This window comes from Aythya fuligula, chromosome 18, assembly GCF_009819795.1.
Source record: "Aythya fuligula isolate bAytFul2 chromosome 18, bAytFul2.pri, whole genome shotgun sequence".
In the NCBI taxonomy this organism is placed as follows: domain Eukaryota; kingdom Metazoa; phylum Chordata; class Aves; order Anseriformes; family Anatidae; genus Aythya; species Aythya fuligula.
The window spans coordinates 9,142,583-9,164,189 of record NC_045576.1 but is presented as its reverse complement, the minus strand read 5'-3'; the positions used below and the strand labels follow the sequence as shown (position 1 = coordinate 9,164,189).

The 21,607-nt window shown below is 59.9% G+C and overlaps 2 protein-coding genes across 2 annotated transcripts; one reads left to right on the top strand and one right to left on the bottom strand.

Annotated features, from left to right (window-relative positions):
* The first annotated feature begins 128 nt into the window (after window positions 1-128).
* XYLT2 (xylosyltransferase 2) lies at window positions 129-12,448 on the top strand. The gene is made up of 11 exons (XM_032199890.1): window positions 129-263; window positions 4,212-4,683; window positions 5,132-5,307; window positions 6,237-6,439; window positions 6,899-6,979; window positions 7,161-7,377; window positions 7,834-8,010; window positions 8,710-8,969; window positions 9,071-9,266; window positions 9,696-10,029; window positions 10,502-12,448. Exons 1-11 carry the CDS (start codon window positions 129-131, stop codon window positions 10,822-10,824), a joined length of 2,574 nt encoding a protein of 857 aa, XP_032055781.1. The 3' UTR covers window positions 10,825-12,448.
* A 6,020-nt stretch (window positions 12,449-18,468) lies between these two features.
* MRPL27 (mitochondrial ribosomal protein L27) lies at window positions 18,469-21,546 on the bottom strand. The gene is made up of 4 exons (XM_032199893.1): window positions 21,479-21,546; window positions 20,122-20,244; window positions 19,321-19,388; window positions 18,469-18,889 (listed from the first exon to the last, which is right to left on the bottom strand). The coding sequence occupies exons 1-4, from the start codon at window positions 21,498-21,500 to the stop codon at window positions 18,683-18,685; spliced, it is 420 nt and encodes a 139-aa protein (XP_032055784.1). The 5' UTR covers window positions 21,501-21,546; the 3' UTR covers window positions 18,469-18,682.
* Window positions 21,547-21,607: the final 61 nt, after the last annotated feature.

The following is a 21,607-nucleotide window of genomic DNA, read 5'->3' as shown; positions in this document are numbered from 1 at the left end:
ACACTGCACTCCCATGCCCCCCCCACGCCCCCCCATGCCCATGCGCGCTCCCTCCCCCCTCTCCCCCCCCCATCCCCTCCCCGCCCCTCCCCGCGCGTGCGCGCGCCGCCTCCCGCCCCGCGGTGACGATGGTGGCGAGCGGGCGGGCGCGGAAGCTGGCCCGGCGCTACCGCCTGGCCCTGGCCACGGCCCTCGGCATCCTCCTGCTGCAGGGCCTCGTCCTCTGGAGCTCCGCCGGCCTCGACGAGGAGGGCCCGGCCGAGGTGCGTGGCGGGGGGGGCGGCTGGAGAGGGGCCGGGGGGGCTGCGAGGGGGTTTGGGGCGATCTGGGGGGATTTGGGGCGATTTAGGGGGATTTGGGGTGGGGGGAGTTGGGGTGTGGGGGGGGGACCCCAAAGGTGTTTGCGTGTGGGGATGGGGAAAGGGGGGGGTCGTGGTGCTTGAGGGGGGTGAGTGGGGTCGTTAATTGGGGGGTTACTGGGGAGGTTAGTGGGGAGGGTAATTGGGGGGGTAATGGGGGGGTTAATGAGGGGGTTAATGAGGTCCCCAGGGGCTCAGGGGGATGTTTGGGGGCTCCCACCCGGCTGCGGAGAGGGGCCGGGGGTCCCTGCAGTTGGAAGGGGTCTTTGCAGCCAAACGCCCCCCAGTGCATGGGGAAACTGAGGCAGGGCCGGGGTCACCGGGAGCAGGAGCTGGGGGCTGTGGGGTTGGGGGGCGCCTTGCTTCCACCCCCCGACACAGCTCCTGGCTGCTGGGCCGCCGATTTCACCGTGTTGGCCACCAATTTCGCTGTGCTGGCCACCAATTTTGCCGTGTCGGCCACCAAACTCCCCACATCGGCCACCAGTTTCGGGATGTTCGCTCCTCGTGGGCTCCTCGTGCCCTCAGCTGGCTCCCATCTCCCCCGGAGCAGCCTTTGCTGTGAAGGTGCTGTGAGGCTGAGGGCAGCCAGGTTGGCCTGATGGCCCCATCGCCTTTATTTTGTGACCTTGGCCAGGGCGCTTCGCTGGTCCCAGCCTCCCTTCCCTCTCTGCACCGTCCCCCCCTCCTTGGGAAGGCACCCCGGGGTGCTGCTGTGCTCTGGGCTGCCTCCTGCCCTTCCTCCTGCCCCACACATCCTCCGGGGTTTGGCTCTTGGAGCATCCTCGCCTGGTTTCCCCGCGTCTCTCCCCAATACTGGGCACCGACACGTTTGGCCGTGGCTCTGGACTCAGGACATTTGGCCACCAGCAGGCTCACGGCTCTGGGGCCTGGGGAAGGAGCAGGCAAGAAGCTTCCTGAGCTGCTCCAGCAGCACAAAGCTGGGAAATGTCCAGTTAGCCTCGGTTCCGTAGCCAGCAAAGCTCCTCGTGTCCCTGCCCTTCTCCAGTTCCTCGTCTTGGCCAGACCCGCAGGAGCCGCCGCCGCTCCCTGGGGACGTTTCTGGTGAGGATGAACGCAGGCGAACTCTCCCAGGAGACCCCAACCTTGCAGCCTCGGATGGCTTTGGGGAAATTTGGGATCCCCGAATAGCAATTTGGGGCGTGAACGGCTCCCTCCTGCTGACGGGCACTGCCCCTTCCTGGAGGGGGTGACAGGAGCAGGCAGGGCTGTCCCCAGCCAGGTCTGGGTGCCACCAGGGGTCTGGCAGCAGGGTCCCGACCTCAGCAGGGCTGTGCAAGAGGCTGAAGCCCCTCAGAGTCCTCGGGCGAGCCACATCTCCTGGAGGACGGGCTGGGGACATCCCTGTGTTGCTGCTGGCTGCCGGGACGAGCGGCTCCCTTCCTCCACACCCAGCAGGATCCGTCCCCGCTGCCTCCCTGCTCCGAGCTGGCCAGAGGCTGTGTGAGGATTCGTTTGGCTTTGGGCTTCGCCCTTCACTGGAGCAGGTTATCAAATCATCTCACACCAGCAGCGCCGAGCCCTCTGTGCCCTGCTAGGGCTGTGGGTGCCACACAGCCCCCAGCCGGAGGAGGACGCGTGTCCTGGGTGGCTCCTGACCTTGGCCTCGGAGTCTGCACGGCATCCCTGCATCCGCCTGCCCGGCTCCTCATCTGGAGGCACCCGTGCTTGGGTTTGGTGCCGCTTCCAGGCCCTGGAGGCTCCCTGCGCTCACCACACGGATGTTTCGTGGCGTCCAGACCAGCAGAAGTCGGATCAGTTCCTCGTGGATGGCTCCGGAGTGGCACGCGAGCAGCTGGAGCTGGCTCCTTGGGCACAGACTGCAGAACGTCCCCGTGGGCCCAGCCACCTCCTCAATCTCCCCCTTCGCCTCCCGTCTTCCTCCACGCACCTCTCTGGGGCTGTGTGTTGCTGTCAGCCATGCACAGCAGCCTCTGGAGAGGCTTCCTCTGAAACGTCGGTGCTTGCAGCTCCCCTGAGACGCCTTCTTGTTTGTTTTTTTTCCCCGAAAAACTTGTTTTGAGGGGCTGTGATTGAGTCCATTTCAGCGGTGCGGTTTAAGGAGCTGCTGCTGCTGAACTGACGGCAGCTGAGGGCAGGTTCCCCCGGTGGCTTTGGGAAGTTTTGGCGTCTGTTTGGCCTGACGGCAGCAGGTATTTGGCAGACACCCACGTCAGCCAGGCCCAGGCAGAACCCTGCAGGACACCGGGCGGTGATAACTCCCCTCCCCACAAGGGTCCCCGCTCCCTCCCCACCAATACTTTTATCTTCCAATTTGCGTTTGGCATCGGGAGGAGGCAGAGGGGATGCAGGATGGGGGAAGCGACCTCTGGCAGGCAGCTGGAAGCGTTTTGGGAGGAGGGACAGGCAGCTGCGGGCCCTCCTGGGAGCCCTGCCAGAAGCCCTGCACTCCAGCCATAAATGCAGCAGTGCGACGTGGCCAGGGCTGCTCCCTGCCTGCACGGGGCGGTAATTAGAAGCCACGGAGCTCGTTAACTAGCAGCTTTGGGAAGGCTGGCGCTGGTTGGGAGGGTTTTCCTGCTGGGGACGGCAGCCAGGCTCCTCCTGGGGCACCGCAGGGCTGCAGCCGCGTGTGGGCATCGCACAGGGGCTGTGCCTGGGGTCGGGCACTCGGCGGGTGCTGGCGGGGCAGGAGGCTCTCCCTGCAGGGATGGGGGGAGTTTGGGGAAGAGCCTTGCTCTTTGCTCCTCGGTCACCTCCTGCCTCTCTGCTCCTACGGAGAAAACAGGTTGGTAACTGCACAGAAGGTCCTGGCAGTGGCAGAGGGCTCGTCTGATCCCAGCCCCGTGGGGTTCAGGCGGCTGCGTGGCCCCTTTTTGGGTACCTGAGGGTTACAGGAGGCTGCTTTGCCCTGGCACAGGTAGCTGAGGGAGCCTGGGTTGGCTCTGCCTTCACCTGCAGGCCTGGCCAGGTGCTTTCAGCTCCCCGCTCTCCCCCAAGGCTAGCTCATCTCTGCTAATCAGCCGGCCTGGCGGAGGTAACGAAGCGTAATTAACTGCTCCCTTTACACACAAACTTGGCTCCGTGGGAGGGTTCCTTGAAGGGATTTGCTGGCGATTGCAGCACCCGCTTCAGCCTAGTGCTGGGAGCCAGGGCGTGGGGAAGGCAGCGCGGGCAGGACCTCGTCTGACACAGCTCCGGCACCGTTAGCCCCAGGGGCTGCGTGCTGCCCTGCTGGGACCCCTTCGAAGTTGGACTTTTGGGCTTGGAGAAGTTGGACTTTAAGCTTGGGCGAGGAGCTGGTCCGTTTGGCACCTGGTAAAGCAGCTAGCAGCAGTTGGAGGAGCCCTGTGCTCACCCCCTCTTTTTGGGGATGTCCCTGCTCGTGTGGGACCCTGGAGGATGGCAGGAAGGCAGAGAGCTGGTGCCGACACGACTGACCTCATCCGTGTAGCCTCACGGAGATTTATGTCCTGGTTTTGTGTCCCGGGTGCTGTGACCACGGGGTCTGCAGGCTGGGGTCTCCCTTGCTGGCAGGTAGGGGTCTCGGTGCTGTGCCCATCGGGGGGCAAAGGAGCACGCAGGGAGGTGCTGTGGGGTCGTAGCCTGGGGGTTTGGGTGATGGAGGAGGGACGTCACGGCCTCCTTTGCTGCTCCTCTGGGCTCAGCGCTGACCTTCTGCCCTGGGGAGAGGGCTGCAGCGAGGGGTGCCTGTCCCTGCCTTGCTCGTGGTGACAGCAGCCTGGCAGAGAAGGGTGTCACCGGGCTCCGTGGGGTCACAGCCATGGGGAGCTGGGAACGAGGACGCTCTGAGCGCACTGTGAGGGGTTGGAGTTAACGCCTTGTCCTCTCTGCATCCCCCCGGAACAGGAGCGGCAGAAGAAAGCCAGGCTGCCCGAGAACAGCGATGGCTCCAAGGACTCGGACAGCTCTGCCGGGCGCCGCGGCAGCGCCGGGAGGAAGCACGGGAGGTGGCGGGGACGGCCGGACAGCCCCGGGGTGCCGGTGTCCAAGGTGGTGAGAGCCGTGACGGCGAGGCACAAAGCAGGACGGCGGCTGCCGGCCGCGCCGGACGCCTCCAGCCGAAGGAACCTGACGGAGGCTCGCGGGGACGCCCAGCTGGCCGTCCTCCAGCAGGGCGACACGGGCAGCGTGGAGGGGGCTCCGCAGCCCACCGAGAACAGCTTCACCCCCAAGTGCGAGATCACGGGGAAAGACGCCCTCTCGGCGCTGGCCCGGGCCAGCAGCAAGCAGTGCCAACAGGAGATCGCCAACGTGGTGTGTCTGCACCGCGCCGGCAACCTCATGCCCCTGTCCGTGCCTCGCCACTGCCAGCTCTCGGGTGAGTCCTAATCAGGGGTCCTGGGTGCCTCCGGGCATGGGGAATGTCCCTGTGGGGCACGTGGGCCAGCTGCTTTGTGTGACCGCCCGTCCCACCTGGCAAAAAGCTGCTTCAATCTGTCACCGATTCCCAGATTACCGCTGCCTGTGTAATCCTATCAAAGCTGTGCCAGCCTCCCTAAGCTGGGCTGCTCGTCCCGGCCAGCAGCGGCTTCAGGGCTCGGAGCTGGGCTCGGCTGCATTTTCTGTTCTGAGAGACCAGAGGGGGCACCCCCACTCCCCAACACGTCCTGCCACGTGTGCCCTGCGGCGTTACGGGGTTTTTCCTACGGCGTGCTGCTCCCTGTGATCCCCTGCCCCGCTCGGATCTCCCTGCTGTGGCAGGGTAGCAATGTGCCCGGTGCCAGTGAATGACTGACTGCGATCCCTCTCCTCTCGTCCCCTCGCAGGGAAGGTCAGCCCCGTGATCCAGTGGGACGAGAGCCGGCTGCAGCAGCTGCCCCCCAGCAAACCCGTGCGCATCGCCTACATGCTGGTGGTGCACGGCAGGGCCATTCGCCAGCTGAAGCGGCTCATCAAGGCGGTGTACCACCAGCAGCACTTCTTCTACATCCACGTGGACAAGGTGCGTGGCGGGGGGCAAGGCAAGAGGGGAGGGGGTGTGCTGCCAGTGTCCGAGTCCGTCACCCAAGCAGCCCATAATAAGTCCGGATGGGGGGTAAACGGAGGTGCAGCATCTCCTGTGCCGGGGAGGTGGCTGGGTGAGGTTTGAGGTTTGTCCTCGCTGCCTGTGGAGCTGTGACTCTCCCTTAGCTCTCTGCATCCCCAGAAAAGGGTAGGTAGGACCCCAGTCGAGTTCAAGAGGCGTTAGGACAACGCTCTCAGACACACAGTTACATTTGAATGGAGGATTCAAAGATCCTCATAGATCCGTCCCAGCTCAGGATGTTTTATGATTCTGTGATGTGTTCGCCCTGCCCAGAGCAGGGGGAGCTCAGCCCTTGGGGCTGCAGGGAGCAGGAGGTCTCTGCTCACCTTCCCCCAGTGCTGCTTCCTTTCACGACATCCCAGGGAAAGTTGTGGATTTGCCTGCTGGAAGGAAAAGATGATCTGGGTCAGGCAATCAGCTCCGTCCTGGCTGTCCACCTTTTTTTTCTCAGCAGCAAATGAAAGGAGCTGGCTGCTGTGCCCTGGGCAGGCAGCAGTAGGTCATAGGATTACTGCTGCATGGAGCTGCCTCTGCTGCTTAGGGGGACTTCAGAGGCAGGCTGGGCTGTCTGGCTGGTTGGGAGCACAGCAAGAAAGGACACAGCAGCACAGAGGGGTGGCTGAGCCCTTCCTGCACTGCATGGGGTCTGGCTGCCCTTCCCTGAGGCTCGTGAGCATCCCCTGACAGCAGCACCCTGAAGTTTAGCCGTGCAGTGAGCTGGGGCACCGCAGGGCTGCAGGATCCAGTTCAGATGCTGCTCAGGGCAGCAAGGCACGGACAGGACGAGGAAGGGGGGTCCCTGGCAGGATGAGCACCTGCTGACCGTGAGCTTTGTTCCTCCACAGCGCTCCAACTACCTCCATCGCGAGGCGGTGGAGCTGGCCCGGCACTACCCCAACATCCGCGTGACGCCCTGGCGCATGGTGACCATCTGGGGAGGTGCCAGCCTGCTGAAGATGTACCTGCGCAGCATGAAGGACCTGCTGGAGCTCTCCGAGTGGCCCTGGGACTTCTTCATCAACCTGAGCGCCACCGATTACCCCACGAGGTGGGCGCCTCGCTGGGTCAGGGGAGGACGGCGGGAGGGTTTGGGCTGCGTGGCTCCCCAGCAGGCACTGGGATTAACGCTGCTGGGAGGAGCAGGGAGTGTGGGAGGGTGAGGTTGGAGATGGCAGCCACGTGCTGGTGCCCCAGGGCAAGGCTGGGTCCGTCTCTGCCCAGGAGCTCGGCCCATACCTCACAGGCTGTATTTTCCTCTTGTCGGGGTGTTGCAGGGGAATGCAATACGAATGTGTGTGTATCTGGGTGCGCTTTGGGGCTGCGCACCCTCAGCAGGCGCCAGACAGCAGAGGGACCAGGGCTGTGCCTTCCCACGAAGGGATAAGGGTCTGAGTCAGCACCTGCCAAGCAGCCGGAGGCTCCCGGTGTCTGGTGGCTCTTGCAGCATCAATGTTTACTGGGTTGCTTTATCCCAGCGGCCGTTCACGCTTCCTAATTTGCATCGCAGGACCAACGAGGAGCTGGTGATGTTCCTGTCCAAATACCGAGATAAGAACTTCCTGAAGTCTCATGGCCGAGACAACGCCAGGTAACCAGCTAGGGGCAGAGCTGAGCTGGAGGAACAGAAAAGGGGGGATTTGGGGCGAAAAACAGAAACAGGAGGCTGGGGGGCTGCTCTGGCTGTGGCTACCAGAGCTGGAGCAGGGCTGCTACGTGGCCAGCTGTGCCACCCTGTGTCCCTAGCCCCTCACCCTCGTCTCCCTGCCCAGGTTTATCAAGAAGCAGGGCCTGGACCGCCTGTTCCACGAGTGCGACTCCCACATGTGGCGGCTGGGCGAGCGCCACATCCCCGAGGGCATCGTGGTGGATGGGGGCTCCGACTGGTTCTCGCTGACGCGCAGCTTCGTGGAGTACGTGGTGTATGCAGACGACCAGCTGGTGTCCCAGCTGCGGCAGTTCTACACCTACACGCTGCTGCCAGCCGAGGTGGGTGCCTGCAGGACACGGGCAGCCAGGTTTGGGGCCAGCATTGCTGCAAGGGCTCCCGTGTTCTTGATTCAGCCTTATTCCTTCTCCCCAAGAAGGAGGCGAACAAAGCGATGCTGGCTTTGGTAGGATTTTGGTAGGATTTTCTTCTCCTTGTCCTTAACATCCCTGCCCTAGGCAGCTGTGAAGGGCATCGCTGGTTCTGCTCTGGCAGCTTTGTGCCTCCTTTGCCCAGGTCTGGGTGTGAAAGAGTGGGAGGGGAGCAGACAAAGCTAGATAAAGACTGATGCGTGTGTATAACCTCATCTCTTACGGGTTGCCCTGTGCCAGAATCAGGACAGGTTTCTGTGTCCAGGAGCTCTCTGGGCCTGTTGTGTTCCTCTGAGCGCGGGGTACGGGGGCTCCATTTAACCTCCCACCTCCATGGGTCTCCTGTCCCTTCTCTGCCTCATGCAGTCCTTCTTCCACACGGTCCTGGAGAACAGCCACGCCTGCGAGACGCTGGTGGATAACAACCTGCGGGTGACCAACTGGAACCGTAAGCTGGGCTGTAAGTGCCAATATAAACACATAGTCGACTGGTGCGGGTGCTCCCCAAATGACTTCAAACCCCAGGACTTCCTCCGGCTACAGGTGAAAAAGATCCTCCTTCTTCCTCCTGCTCTCTCCCCTCTTCCCTGTCTCTGTCCCCAATCCTTCTCTCTCAGCTGCCCCGCGGGCGCACCCCTGGGTGCTGTCCCACTGCTCCCCACATCTGCACGAGCCTCACCCCAGCCTGGGAAGGGCCGGGAGCAGGACTGGCTCTCCATGTGGAGTGGGGCTTCGTGCAGACGTGTCTGTAAAGGCTTCAGAAGCAGCCAGGCTTCTGCTTGCAGTGCTGCTCCTTTTCCCAGGCTTTCTCCTTTTCCTCCTCTTTCCCTGCAGATTTAATATTTGGGGCAAATGCCTGCTCAGTAAAAACACTTTAGAGTGCTGTCCTCTTTGGCAGGATGAAGTATCCTGTGATGAACTGCCTGCCGTGCTCTCAGCGAGCTGAGATGTGGGCTGAACAAGGGAGGTCTGGGGGAGGTGCAGCCCTTGGAAGTGAAGTTAAAGGGGAGGCAGTGGGAGAGATGAGAACCCATCCACGTAACCACTAACCGTACCGTTTGCTCCCACTGGTTCTGCCTCAGAGGATCCCACGCAGAGGCTGTTTGTGCTTTGCTGCTCCTTACCCTGCCCCGTCAGAGGGGGCAGGATGGCTCCCAGCATGTTTTCTCCCGGCTGCCCCGCTGAGGCAGGAGGGCAGAGCGGGTGCCACCACCGCCGCTGACATTGCCTCTGCTCTTCCAGCAACTCTCCAGACCCACCTTCTTCGCCCGCAAGTTCGAGTCGACGGTGAATCAGGAGGTGCTGGAGATCCTGGACACCCACCTCTACGGCAGCTACCCCCCCAACACGCCGGCCCTGAAGGCCTACTGGGAGAACGTCTACGACCGCGTCGACGGCCTCAGCGGCCTCAGCGATGTCACCCTCACCTTCTACACCGCCTTCTCCCGGCTGGGGCTCCGCAAAGCCGCCTCCGTGCTGGCCCCGAAGGAGAAGCTGTGCAGGTGGGGCACGTGCTGCAGCCCGGCCCGGGCTCTGAGCGGTGGCTGCTTCTGGGAGGACCTTGATGCTCACACGTATCACCTCTCTGGCTCTTTTTCTCCAGGTTTGAGCCCCGTGGCTTCCCGTCCAGCGTGCACTTGTATTTCTACGACGACCGCTTCCAGGGGTACCTGGTGATGCAGGAGGTGCAGAACACGGCCACGGGGCAGGCAGAGGCCTTGGAGGTGTGGATGATGCCCCAAGGAGCTCTGAAGCTGGCGGGTCACGGAGGGCAGGCAAACCGGCTACAAAACCTTGAGGTAAATGCGAAAAGCACCCTTCACACCACCTGTTTTTCTCCCCAGTTTTTCCATGCCGTGCCACCCTTCCTTTTCTCCCCAGCCTGCGTGCTGAGGGGGGCAGAGAGTGCTTAAGTTAGGGCTGAGAGTGGATTTTTGTCAAGGAATTCCGCTTGAGTTTGGAGCTAATCCTTTGGGAAAGGCCTGAAGGGATCTTTTGGGGGAAACTGAGGCTGCTGCTGCCGGCATCTCTGGCTGCAGGAGGCATCACTTGCAGCTGGCTTGGCCCTGACGTGGTGCAGGCAGGCAGGGGAGCAGCGCAGGCTGGGTGTGCGTTGCTTTGGGCTCCAAAGCTTGTGCCCTTCCCACTTTAAGGTGGTGAAGCACAAAACCTGAGCTGGTCGTGTCAGCCTGCCTGGTGTCCCACCGCCTCGTGCCTCGTCCCTGCAGGTGGGCACGGAGTGGGACCCGAAGGAAAGGCTCTTCCGCAATTTTGGAGGCTTGATGGGGCCTTTCGACGAGCCGGTGGCCATGCAGAAGTGGGCGCGGGGCCCCAACCTGACAGCCACGGTGGTGTGGATCGACCCCACGTACGTCATCGCCACCTCCTACGACATCACGGTGGATGCAGAGACGGAGTTCACCCAGTACAAGCCCCCCCTCAACCGCCCCCTGCGCCCCGGCATCTGGACCATCCGCCTCCTGCAGTTCTGGGAGCCCCTGGGGGAGAACCAGTTCTTGGTGGTGCCCCAGACCTTCAACCGCAAGCAGCCGCTCAGGAAAGGTGAGGGTGCTCTGGAGATTGGGGCTGGGGTCTTTCCGTGGGGAAAAAATGGTGAAAAGCATGGTTTTGTGTGTTCCATGCCAATGTTTAAGGCTGTAGATCTTAAGGAAAAACCATGCCTGGCTCTTGCGCAGGGAGGTTGGACCAGGTGACCTCCAGAGGTCCCTTCCAGCCTCAACCACTCTGATTCTGTGATTTTTATTTATTTTTTTCCCCCGGTTCTGGCCTCTCCGGCTTGCAAGGCAGGCGCCACCCCCCTGGTGGTGTCCCCATGTCCCTGTGAGCTCTCAAACCAGGCCGCTAGGCGGCTTTGTCCCGTTTGCAGGCGAGCCGGGTCCACCCCAGCTGCATCCCCGTTCCTTGGCATGGGGGGGACGGGGCTGCAAGGGGTTGGGGTGCTGGGGGCAGTAGGGAAGAGCCAGCTGCTGGGACATTACCACACTGCTGATCTCTTTCTCCCTGTCCCATCCAGACGACAGCAACTGGCTGCACGGCGGGCCCCCCCGCAACGAGTACATGGAGCAGAGCTTCCAGGGTCTGGGGGGGATCCTCAACCTGCCACGCTCCGAGGAGGCAGAGGCGGCGGCGGCGGGGAAGGCGCAGCTGACGGGCCGGGCGCTGGACGAGTGGGCAGACAGCGCCATCAGCACCTTCTGGGCCGTGGCAGACGTCTGCGTGGGCAGCTCCTCGTCCTGCTCCTCCCTGGAGACCTGCAGCAAAACCTCCTGGAGCTCGCTGTCCCCGGACCCCAAATCAGAACTGGGGCCCGTCAAACCTGACGGGAGGCTGAGGTAGCAGGAGCAGCCGGGGGGGGCGGCGGCGTTGGGAGCGAGGAGCATCCTCCGTCACCGGCGTGGGGCGTCTCCGGACTGCGTCACCCCGTGCCATTCACACCGTAGTTACTCGAGGAAAAGAGTATGGGAAGTGGCGGGCCAGGGAAATCCTCCTGTGGGGTTTTTAGGCAGAGAGGGAGGTGTGAGGTGCCTTGCCCGCCTCCCCCAGGAACGGGCACTTGCTGGCCAGGCAAGAGGGTGCCAGGGCGCCCGTCACCGCAGGGTGCGGGTGGTGCTGGTGGCTGGAGGAGCTGCGTGCTCGTTTCTTTGGTGCCTCGGGAAGGGGTGAGACGGGCTGGGAAGGGAGGCTGGCAGGGGGGTGGGCTCCGGACCAACTCAGCACCCTGTCCTCGCTGCCCGGCCCCAGGTGGATCTGTGCAGGACCAGGCCCTGTGCTGCAGGCTGCCCCCGGGAGGGCTGCCTGGGGGCTCCAGGGACAGGGCACGCAGGGAGAGTCGGAAGCAGAATGGGTCGAAACCTGCCATGTGCATGGAGCTGCTGCTGGCCCAGGGCTTGCATCTCATCCTCTCGACCCCAGCCCTTTAGTTTGTATTTTTATAAATATATAGAGAGAAATATATACGATGCAAAGTGCAATAGAGACGAGACCCCGCATTGGCCGGGTGGTCCTTGTGTCTCCATCTCCCCTGAGACTGTAACATACCTTGTTCTCTTGGGTGTCCTGGTGGTACAGGACAGGGTGCTGGGTTGTTTACATTTTTTTTTTAATTATTGTTACCATTATTATTATTATTGTTTTGCTGTTTCCCCATTTCCTGCTGGGGGCTGATGGGGAACCACATCCTGCTGCCCCAGGGCTGCGGGGCACTGCCTGCCCTCCAAGGCAGCAGCCTGACTGTGCCAAATGTTTGATGGTGTTTGCTGCGTGGTGGCCCTGGCTGGGCGAGCAGTTTAAGCCCAGTAAGCTGCTGGGGATGCTGCAGCCTCTGTCTCTGCTTCAGCTCAGGCTCTGGGCACCAGGCTGCTCACGGCCCCTGCCAAAACGCGATGCACATGGCTGATGTCCTGGTGCGGATGAGACGGCAGCTGTCCTGTGCCATGGCCCAGCCTTCTCCTTTCTCCCTGGTCAGCAGAAGCTCTCAGGATCTGCTGTGCTTCCCTGGCTATAAAGCAAAGAAGCGAGACGAGGTCCGGCTGGCTCCATCTGCTCTCTGCTGTCTGCTTGCTTCCCCAAGGGACCAGAAGCTGCCTCCTTGGGGGAAAGTGAGCTGCAGAGCCCCCTGCTTCCCATCCACCTCCCAGCTCGGGGCCTGCCTGCGGCGTTCCTCTCCCAAAGGCCAGTGCTGCATGGAGGGAAGGCTGTGGTTGGTTTTCTACCCTGGGAAGATGCTCGGCGGGCTTGTTGGACTGCAACGGAGTTTGTGTATGACCTGGGACCAAGACACTGCCCCTGCAGCTGGGCTGGGGCAGGGGAACCACTGCGGAGCGGGGCGCTGGAGCTCGTCCACTCCATGCTCTGCTTGTACATCAGCCACAGCATCTCCAGAGACTTTGGTGCCACCTTCCTGTGGGGCTGCACTCAGGCTGCCTGCGGGGTCACCTCGCCGCCTCCTTGCCCTTGAGGACTGAGGACAGGGGTGCTGTGCGAGGGGTGCTGCAGGGGGACGGGACTGGGGGCAGCGAGGGGAGGCGATGCTTGGCTTGGTGCCACCAGTGCTGTGTGGGGCTGGCTGTCAGCACTCTGTGGGGCTGTCAGTGCTGTGTGGGGCTGTCTGACAGTGTTGTGTGGGGCTGTCACTGCTGTGTGGGGCTGTCAGCACTCTGTAGGGCCACCAGCCCTGTGTGGGGATGGCTGCGCTGTGCCCCTCGCCCCAAATATAACGATCTCCTGTACTGTGGCGTGCTGTGCTGGGCTACTGGGGTGCTGGAAGGGGATGAGAACTGGAGGGGTGATGCTTCAGACACTCCTGGGGCCGCTCAGCCCCCTGTTGGCTCCGAGCGGTAATTAACTCATTAACTAATTAATCAGCTGGGGCTGCCCCCCCCCCACCCTCCCCGGCGGGCCCAGCCCTGCGGGCCTCATCTCCATGGCAACCGCCGGCCCGGCCCCCTGGTGCCTCCAGCGGCCAATAGGAGGCGGAGGAGGGCGGGGAGCGGCCAATGGCGGCGGGCGGGGGGCGGGCCCGGGGCCGGTGCGGGGCCTGGGGCAGGGCCGGGCCCCGCCGCGGGGCGCCCGGGCCGGGCCGGCCGGGCTGAGCTGAGGGATGGCGCACCCCGGGGGCGGCGGGGCCGCCATGGACGGCAACGTGCTGGCCATCGTCATCGCCGCCAGTGAGCAGGGGGGACAAGGGGAGGGGGGGAATGGGGCTGGGAACCGGGCTGGGAATGGGGTAATGGGGCTGGGAAGGGGCCGGGAGTGGGGTAATGGGGCTGGGAGTGAGGTAACGGGGCTAGGGACGGAGGTTGGGAGAGAGGAACAGGCTGGGAGTAGGGTAATGGGGCTGGGAATGGGGGAACAGGGCTGGGGACAGGGAAATGGGGTTGGGAATGGGGTAATGGTCTGGGAACGGGCTGGGGATGGAGCCTGGGACAGAGGAATGGACTGGGAGCAGGGGAATGGGGCTGGGAGTAGGGGAATGGGGCTGGGAACGGTGTTGGGAGTGGGGTCATGGGGCTGGAAACAGGGCGGGGGGCCTGACCCGCTGCTGTGCAGCCCCAGCTGGGGACCTGCAGCTGCTGGAGCCGGGCCGGTGCCTCCTCCCCGAGCTGTGGGTGCAGAGCTGGGGCTGAGCCCCCTGAGCCTTGTGCCGTGCCCCTGACCTCACAGTGAGAGGTGTGGGGGGACAAGTGGGGCTTTCAGCATCTTGGGGTCGGGTGGCAGGCAAAGCCGGTGTCTGTGGTTCGTTTCCAAGCTGATTTTGTGCCCAGAAACACGGGGGGGAAGGGGGGCAGCTGTTGGCAGGCCCTGCCCGGCTCAGCTCACCCCCGCGCCCTCCTTGTCCCACCTCCGGCAGCGGTGTCCACGTCCGTGTTCATCGTGGCCATCCTCATCCTGCTGCTGCTCCTGTACCACCGGGACCCCATGTGCTGCCAGTTCCTCTGCTCCTGCCGCTTCTTCCAGACCCCCGGCCAGTGCGTGAGTACCTGCGGGTCCCACACCCACCCCAGACCCCGGCTCTCATTCCACCTGCTGGGGTCCTCAAGTCCAGACCGCTGCACCCACCCACACGTGCCCGGCCGTGCAGCCCACAGCAACGCCTCCAGCTCCCCGAGCTGCTCGCAGGGGGCTGTCCTCCTCCCCCAGTACCCTCGTGTGCAGGGCTGGGCTCCTCTGGGCTGCTGCTTTCCAGGGCAGGGGCCCAGCAGGGAAGGGGGCTGGAAGGCTCGGTGCAGAGGCAGACAATGCCGCTCTCCAACGCTTGCATCCCAGCAACTGGCTTCTTGCGCGCGGCTCCCGGGCGCGGAGCGGCGAGACACAAAGCCCTTTGACTCGCATCTGTAATTTCCTGGGGCTGCCTTTCAAGCGGGGAAGCTGCCGATGGAAAGAGTGGCGTGTGCAGCCAGCGCGGCCTTTGTGGTAGCGGCTGCCGCGGGGAAAGCTTGGCCTCCAAAAGCTGCAGGGACAGCAGCTCGGGAGGAGGATCCCCTCGAGAAGAGGGGACGCAGAGGTTGTTGAGTGGAAGGGAAATCTAACGGCCCCAGCAGAAACCACAGTGGGAGCGGGCTGCCTTTTCGGCGTCCCCTGCCTGCTTTGCTGCGTCTGTTCCTTTCCCCTCTCCTCCCTGCTGTGAGCCGCCCTGTCTGAGAACGAGGAGCATCCGCAGGATTTTTCCTCTCCATAGAAAGAACCTCTGCTTGCTCCCTCAGCACGTTTGCAGGGAATTGAGTTTAGGTGGAGCAAGGCTGTTCAGGAACAGGACGTCTTTTGCTCTTCAGATCTGCTTGCTGCGTTACTCCGAGCTGACTCCCTCAACAGATAAACGTTACAAATTCTGTAACCCTGAGCGTGTGATGCTTATCTGCGCTGGCGGGGCGGTCGGGTGGTTGTGGTCTTTGTTGTTGGCCCCCCAAGCAAGCTTGTTCTGCTGAGTCTGAACGAAACCTGCCTCTGGGGCTGTGCTGCTGTCCCTCCAGCTGCGCCGCGTCGTGGTGCCGGCGTGCTCAGGCGCTGCCTGCTGAGGCTGGGCACCCCCAGAAGCCAAAGGGAGAGTGCTGAGCTCTGCAGGGATTTTGGCTCGCTCTCATCTTTCCCTTCCCGACCCCTCGTTGCAGGACTGCCCCCCTCCGTACTTCAGCAGCAGCCAGCGGCTGGTGGGGCCCCAGCGCGGAGCATCGCGGCTGGAGAGCGCTGCTGAGAATCCTGGCATGCAGGTGAGGAGGCTGCCCTGTCCCTACGGGGAGCTGGGGGAAAAGGGTAGCAAAGGTCCTGAGGAACTTGGAAGGGGACTGTGGTTACGGGGCTCTGGGGAGCTCTTGGGGTGTATCGAGGAGGTGTGAGGCAGCAGGAGCAGCTCTGGGAAGTGCTGCCTGTATGTGAGGTCCCGCAGAGGAGGGCTGGGGATGCCACGGGGCTTCCACGTTGCCCTGAGGTGTTTGGCCACGATCTCTTGGAGCCGGGGATCCTGCAGAGCACATCTGCGCTGCGTGGCTGTGGTGTAATTACCCCCTGGGAGGGCGCGTGGGTTTCCTCTACCAGAGGGTGAGGAACGGCAGCCACAGCTTTGAACGTGAAGCACCCTGAGGTGGCACCAGGCCGTGAATTTCCAGCGGAGAGCCGCCGCAGTGCTGACATCTCTCTCTGGGCTTGGCGTTCCCAGGGAGACGAGCCCTTCTGCGTCGGGCCCCCCAGCAGCTACCAGCTGCCTTCCTGGGAGCAGCCCCGCTTGCCGAGCTACGAGAGCGTGCGGAAGAAAGACCGCCAGCGGGAAATCCACCAGATGATCGCCAAGAGGTTCGGGCTGTGGGCAGAGCCTTCCCAGGAGGTGAGCCCGAGGGTGTTCTCGGCTGGCAGAGCCCCAGGGGCAGTCCCCGCTCCCCTCTGTCTCTTGTTCCAGCAGTTTGCAGTAGCTGTGGACTCTGTTCTCTGCACTTGCCTTTCTCCGATAGCCTTTATCTCAGGGAGAGGCACGCGGTGTACCAGGAGGCTCCTTTTGTGTGCATCTGTGCCAGTTAATGATTCATCTCCCTCGGTGCATTTGCAGAAATGCTTGTGCTGGGAGTAAGGGCAGAACTGCTGATGAAAGAGCAGACCCGTACAAGTCCGAGCTGGGAATGTTATTTTTGGATCCACAAGGCTTCTACTGCTTCTTGCTCCCTTCTCCCTACGGGGCACCTCTGACAGGCCCCTCGCTGTTATCTTGAAGTGTTTATGGCTTATCCACGAGCCAAAGGCTTTGCCTGTTACCACATGTAAGATTTGCACTCCCTCAACAGAACAGAGAAGAGCAAGTGCATCTGCCAAGTAGGTCCTGTGGCAGCATCCCAAGAGACTCCCAAACAAAAAGACCTCATTGACTAACGCAGGACAGAAATATTTGAAACCTGTAGAGCACAAAAGGTTCAGATTTACCTGGCTTTAATGCTGCATCATGGAATTTGGAATAGTCAGCACTTGGCATGCGGTGTTTGGGATTGTAACTAACGATATTGCCCTGAAACGAGCACTGAAGGCACAGGGGGGTAAGGCCCAGGCTGCCTGGAGCCGAGGAGCTGAGCCCTGCGTTAACAGGAGTCAATTTTTTTCTGGCTTTGCAACAAGTGGTGACGAGTCCTTGGGACAAGGAAGAACAGGAACCTTGTACAGTGTATCAGGGGAGCGGGTGGAACACGCTGTATCCTCGCCACTGGATTTCTGTGCCGGTGTGGCAGAGGCGTGCTAAGGTCCCATCTCCCAGGTGCTCAGCCTGCTCTGCTCGGGAGAGCAGGAGTTTGGTTTCGGGCAGGCGGTGGTTGTCTCTCGGACCTGAGCAGAGGTGGGGAGATTTTCTGGTTGTTTCTGACCATCTCTGACGCTCTTCCTCTCTCCCCGACAGATGCCACCTCCTTACGAGCACGCTCTGCGGCACCCTCCAGCTTTCTCAGGACCAGCAATCATCTCAGAGACCTCGGACAGCCGTGGTGCACCAGACCCTTTCCCGGCCCCGCTCAGCTACCAAACCCAGCGCAACACAGCGGTGTGAGGCCTCAGCCTCACCGTGCTCCTCCTTCCCTTGGTGGCAGCGACAGAAGTGCCTGGGACATGGTTCTCACCTGCAGGGAACAGCCAAACCTCAGACCTTCACCCTTATTCCCCATCAGCTGGGAGAGATGCAGGCGAGTCAGACCCAGCCAGCGATGTCCGTCCCGCAGCACGAGGACAGCCACAAGGCGCCGAGCAGCGCGCTGTGCCCACCATGAGCAGGGCCGGCCGCGTGCGCTTCTCTCTGGCACACGCACCGTTACCAAAGGCGACGGAGCGGCTGCTTTGTCCTGCAGAGCAACAAAGCAAAGGTGAAGGTCTGCTCAGCCAGAGCTCCTCGAGGCAGCTGGCGTCCCGTACCTCTGTGAGGCTGCGGCAGGCACCGCCAAGCGCGGGGCGTCAGCCCTCAGGGTGGTTGCGTTGTGCTACTTCACGTTTCCCTCGGGTTGTAAAACTGTTTACTTTATCAGGGTTATAAAGCTGTTTACTTTATCAGCGCAGCAGATACCAGGCGGGAATCTGACCTGTGAGTGGCAGAACGGACGTGCGTCGGGGCACTGCTGCGTGCTCCCACAGCGGCGTTCCTCTGATTTACAGCCACTTTGTGTGGACTTCAGGGAAAGGTTTGGAGATGCTCAAGATCCAGGGGTTGCATCTCTTTCAGTGCTGCGTGCAAACACAGACCTCCAAGCTGAAATGGATGTGCAACCTGGGAAAGGACAAAGTGGAGGCAAAATGCTGGTGGTCTCCGTGAAGGACGTAAAGCACCGGTGGAGATCCGTGCTGACAGTTTACCTACTCATCTTTTGCAGGGCAGACAATCTACTGATGTCATTACACTACCAGTTTTGATAATCTGTTTTCTACTGCAGAGCCAATGTTTCAAATTGTTTACAACCTGTAGATAAAATGAGATCAGCTCGGCCACGAGGCATTTGGGCTCCTTTCTTTCAAGTAGCATAAGCCATCATGGAAGGGCTTGGGAGAGACAAAAGGCTCAATCTTCCGGATTACGGCTTTACGAGGCACCTCCAGCTGCTGAGCTTCTGACACCATCCCTGACTTGTGCATCTTAGCAGGCACTCTAAAATTAGTTACAAATTAGCTTTGGAAGTATGAATTTGCCTGGCATAGTTAGAAAAAGGAATGCTCCCACCTATTTGAGGTAATCAGTGAGGTGGGTTAGACATCAGCAAAAATCTAGCTCCCTGGGGTGCAGTTAGGTGCAGTTGGAAAAGGACCTGTCCTCTCCTGCAGTGTGCTGAGTTATGATACAAATACAGCAGCAGTGCCTAAAACGAGTAAAAATTATTACTGAGGGAATATGAGGGAATTATTAATAGGACAAGTATTGTCATAAAGCTAATTCTGGAGTGAAGTACTCAGTGGAACAACAGAAGGGGTTCTCCAGGGGAAGGCAGCTCCACGTACTGAACGAACACACGTAACACCCTACAAACAGGCAAGAGCCACAAGAACTCCAATGCATTTATTGAGCACTCTAACAAAACCCAGCAGATCTCTCCAGTGCCTGAACTCCAACCCCGTGTGCTTTGGGAGCAAGAGAGCAAAGGCACGAACGGGTGTCCTCAGAGCTGGAACACTCTCGTCCTCCTCAGCTGGCAGCCCAGGGTCTGCCCCAGCCGCACCTTCCTGTCCATCCCCACACGAATCAGGGGCCTCAGAGCATGGTGACCAGCTTAAAGCTCCCCACTTCTGCTGTGGGAATAACACTGATGAAGGTTTTATAAAGAATGGCGCCTTTGGGCAGGCGACAGATCACCTCCCTGCTCTCGCTGCTGCGGGGTGGAGGCACGTACACCTCCTTGGTGTACCGCACGATCCCGTCCTCCAGGGCGTAGAGCGTCTTGTTACGGCCCATCCCCACCTGCAAAAGGACCGGCACAGCATCAGGAGGGAAAGGCTGGAGGCCGCTGCTGAAGCAGATCTGATCATCTGCCCGCCTTGCTTTGTATCTTGGCTTCAGCAGCATCCGCTGCTTCGTTTTTTAAAATGGAAGAAAACAACGCCGCTTGCAGCAAGCAGTGTGAGCTCGTTACGAGATGCTGATTCCACCCTAAAGTATAAGAACCCAACTCTCCAACCCTCAGTCTGTTCCTAAATCAGGTGGGCACAGCTCTGATTTCATGCAGGTTGTGACTAAGAAATACCAAATAATGAAACCCAATTTCAGGATTATAAAAAAGAAATAATAATAGAAACGATAATAAAAAAAAAACAGCTTGAGAGAGAGGGAACAGTGAGGTGGGCTGTTCTGGGCTGCTGTTCCGAGTACCAAGGAAAGGAAAAGTGACTTACATAAGCCCCTGGATGCCAGCGTATCAATCGCTGCGTAGCCAAAACGTTGCCTGCGTGCACAAACGCGCCTGCAACAGAACAACAGAGTCAGCCTGTGGAGGAATGGAGCTCCCCGAGGCCCTGACGCTAGCGGAAAACTAATGGCTCCAGGACTTAAAAAAAAAAAAAACAAACAGCTTTCTGTGGAAATTTTCTATGGAAAAAATGACTTCAAACGCTGAAAGCATCCAAACAAAAATGCTGTTGGGGTGAAGCAGAGGGCAACTGATATACAGCGGAAAAAAGCAATTCTAGTCCTTGAAAAGATTGCTCCTGGGGTACAAGGCATTTTCTGTTTGCTGAAGGCATTAGTTTTATTACCTGTAATGCTGATATGTTTTCATTAGCAAACTCACTAATTATTAAGCACTTAGCTGCAAGGATCTGTACTTTGGCTTCAGCTGTGTGTCAGAGTTCTCCCTTTTGTAAACACGCTTCTCAACCCAGCATGGGGGGAAAACGCACTTCAGTTCTTCGGTGTCCCACAGCACGCCCTCCTCCCAGCCTCTCCGGAGAAGCAAAGCACGTTTTCTGGAGCCAGTTTTGGCTGCCTGCTCGTGGGCCCATCGGGGAGGAAGGCTGACTCACGCTGCCCTCCTGCTGCCCACCCCGGATCAGGAGGTTTCGCTGAGCCTCCTCTCTCCTCTCTGCTGGAAGAGCGCCTCAGCCGCCTCCTACTCTGCAATTACCGCCCCTGCCAGGGGCTGACCCGTGAAGGATGCCACGAAACACGCGTAAGGGCAGAGTATCTGCCTGGCCTACCTTCCACTTTCTTGACTCCGTAGCGCTTCCCAGGGCTGCGGCCACCCAGATTTTTTGAGCTGCCCCCAGATTTCTTAGAAGCACATCGGACAGCAGCCAGGCTTGTTTGCGGAACACTAAGAACTAGATTTGGAGCAAGAACAACAAAAATAGCTGAAAAAATGAATACACGTGCCTTTTTCAGATTTAAAGGATATCAGTTTATACAGTTTTTAAAACTAAAGGCAAACAAAAGCCCAGAGGAAAAAAAAAAAAGTTACTTCCAAGATAAATCATAGTTAGACCACCCTGGACTAAATCTTCTGCAAAGAGATGACGTCTCAAGTTCTGCGGCTACCCAGACGAGAATAAAACGATCAGGACATCAACAAAATCACTTCTGGTAAAGGCCTTGTAAAACGTGCTACAGAAATCACAAGCTGCTACGAACTGGCCTTACATTGCTTCAAGAAAAAGCAAACTGTGAGCTCTGTTTCAGTTTCACCCTCAGTTGAATGGCATTTATTTAGTTAGTAAGTAAATATTTTGTAATCTTATAAGTGAAGAGACTCCAATTCAGAACAATGTGTAAACACATCCAGAACTGTTACCCTGAAGGTAACAGGGTCAGCATTTTGTGCCAATCCTTGAGTTACAACCAGGACAAGTCAAGCAGAAGTCAGTTGTTACAGTCAGAAGTTGTGTCTGGAAACACAGCATCGCTCACACCACAAACTTACTCATTTGGGGAAAAAAAGGGCACTGACAGAAAACACTGCGGTTTTGTTATCAGGAAGGCTGACGCTCTGGTTTTGTTCACCCTCAGGTGAAATTCTTTGTAGAACATGTCTGTGACATAATTAGGTTTTTTTTTTGGAAGGATCTCAGCAGTTCCTCCTTTCATGCAGTTAGCTGGCAAATCCAAGTTCTCCAAACTTTTCAAACTTTTTTTTTTTTTAAACTCTTTTCAACCCCAGAAGCAGCAGGTAAGAGCAGGACGGCGCCCATCACACCACAAAACGTGCTCCTTTCCTCCTCCTGAGAAAACCCCCGGATTCTTTTAGTCTTAAGCTACCACAGATGGTCAGCGAGCTAGAAATCTTGTAGTCTTGTTCTATGAATCACGTTAACTCAAAGCGCCGGGTATTCGTTGCGCCAAGGCCGGGCTCTGGGCCCTGGCAGCAGGCAGGGGAAGGGGAGTGACAGAGGCAAACACACCCCAATTCTAACCTACCGCCCAGCTGACTGTACCAGAAGACACACAAAACGCAAACGGCCGGTGCCGGGGTTACATTTTACGTAATTTTTCATTATTTTGTGAATAAAAAGGAAGCGCCGCGCTCTAGGCCCCCCCCGGGCCCTGCCGCCCCTCACTCACACAGCCGCCCCAGCGCCGCCATCTTCCCGGCGCCGCCTCTCCTCCTCTTCTGGCGCGGCGAGCGGCGGTTGGCCGGAGCGCTCGCGCACGCTCTCCCGCGGACCAATCAGCGCCCAGAGCGCGCGGCGT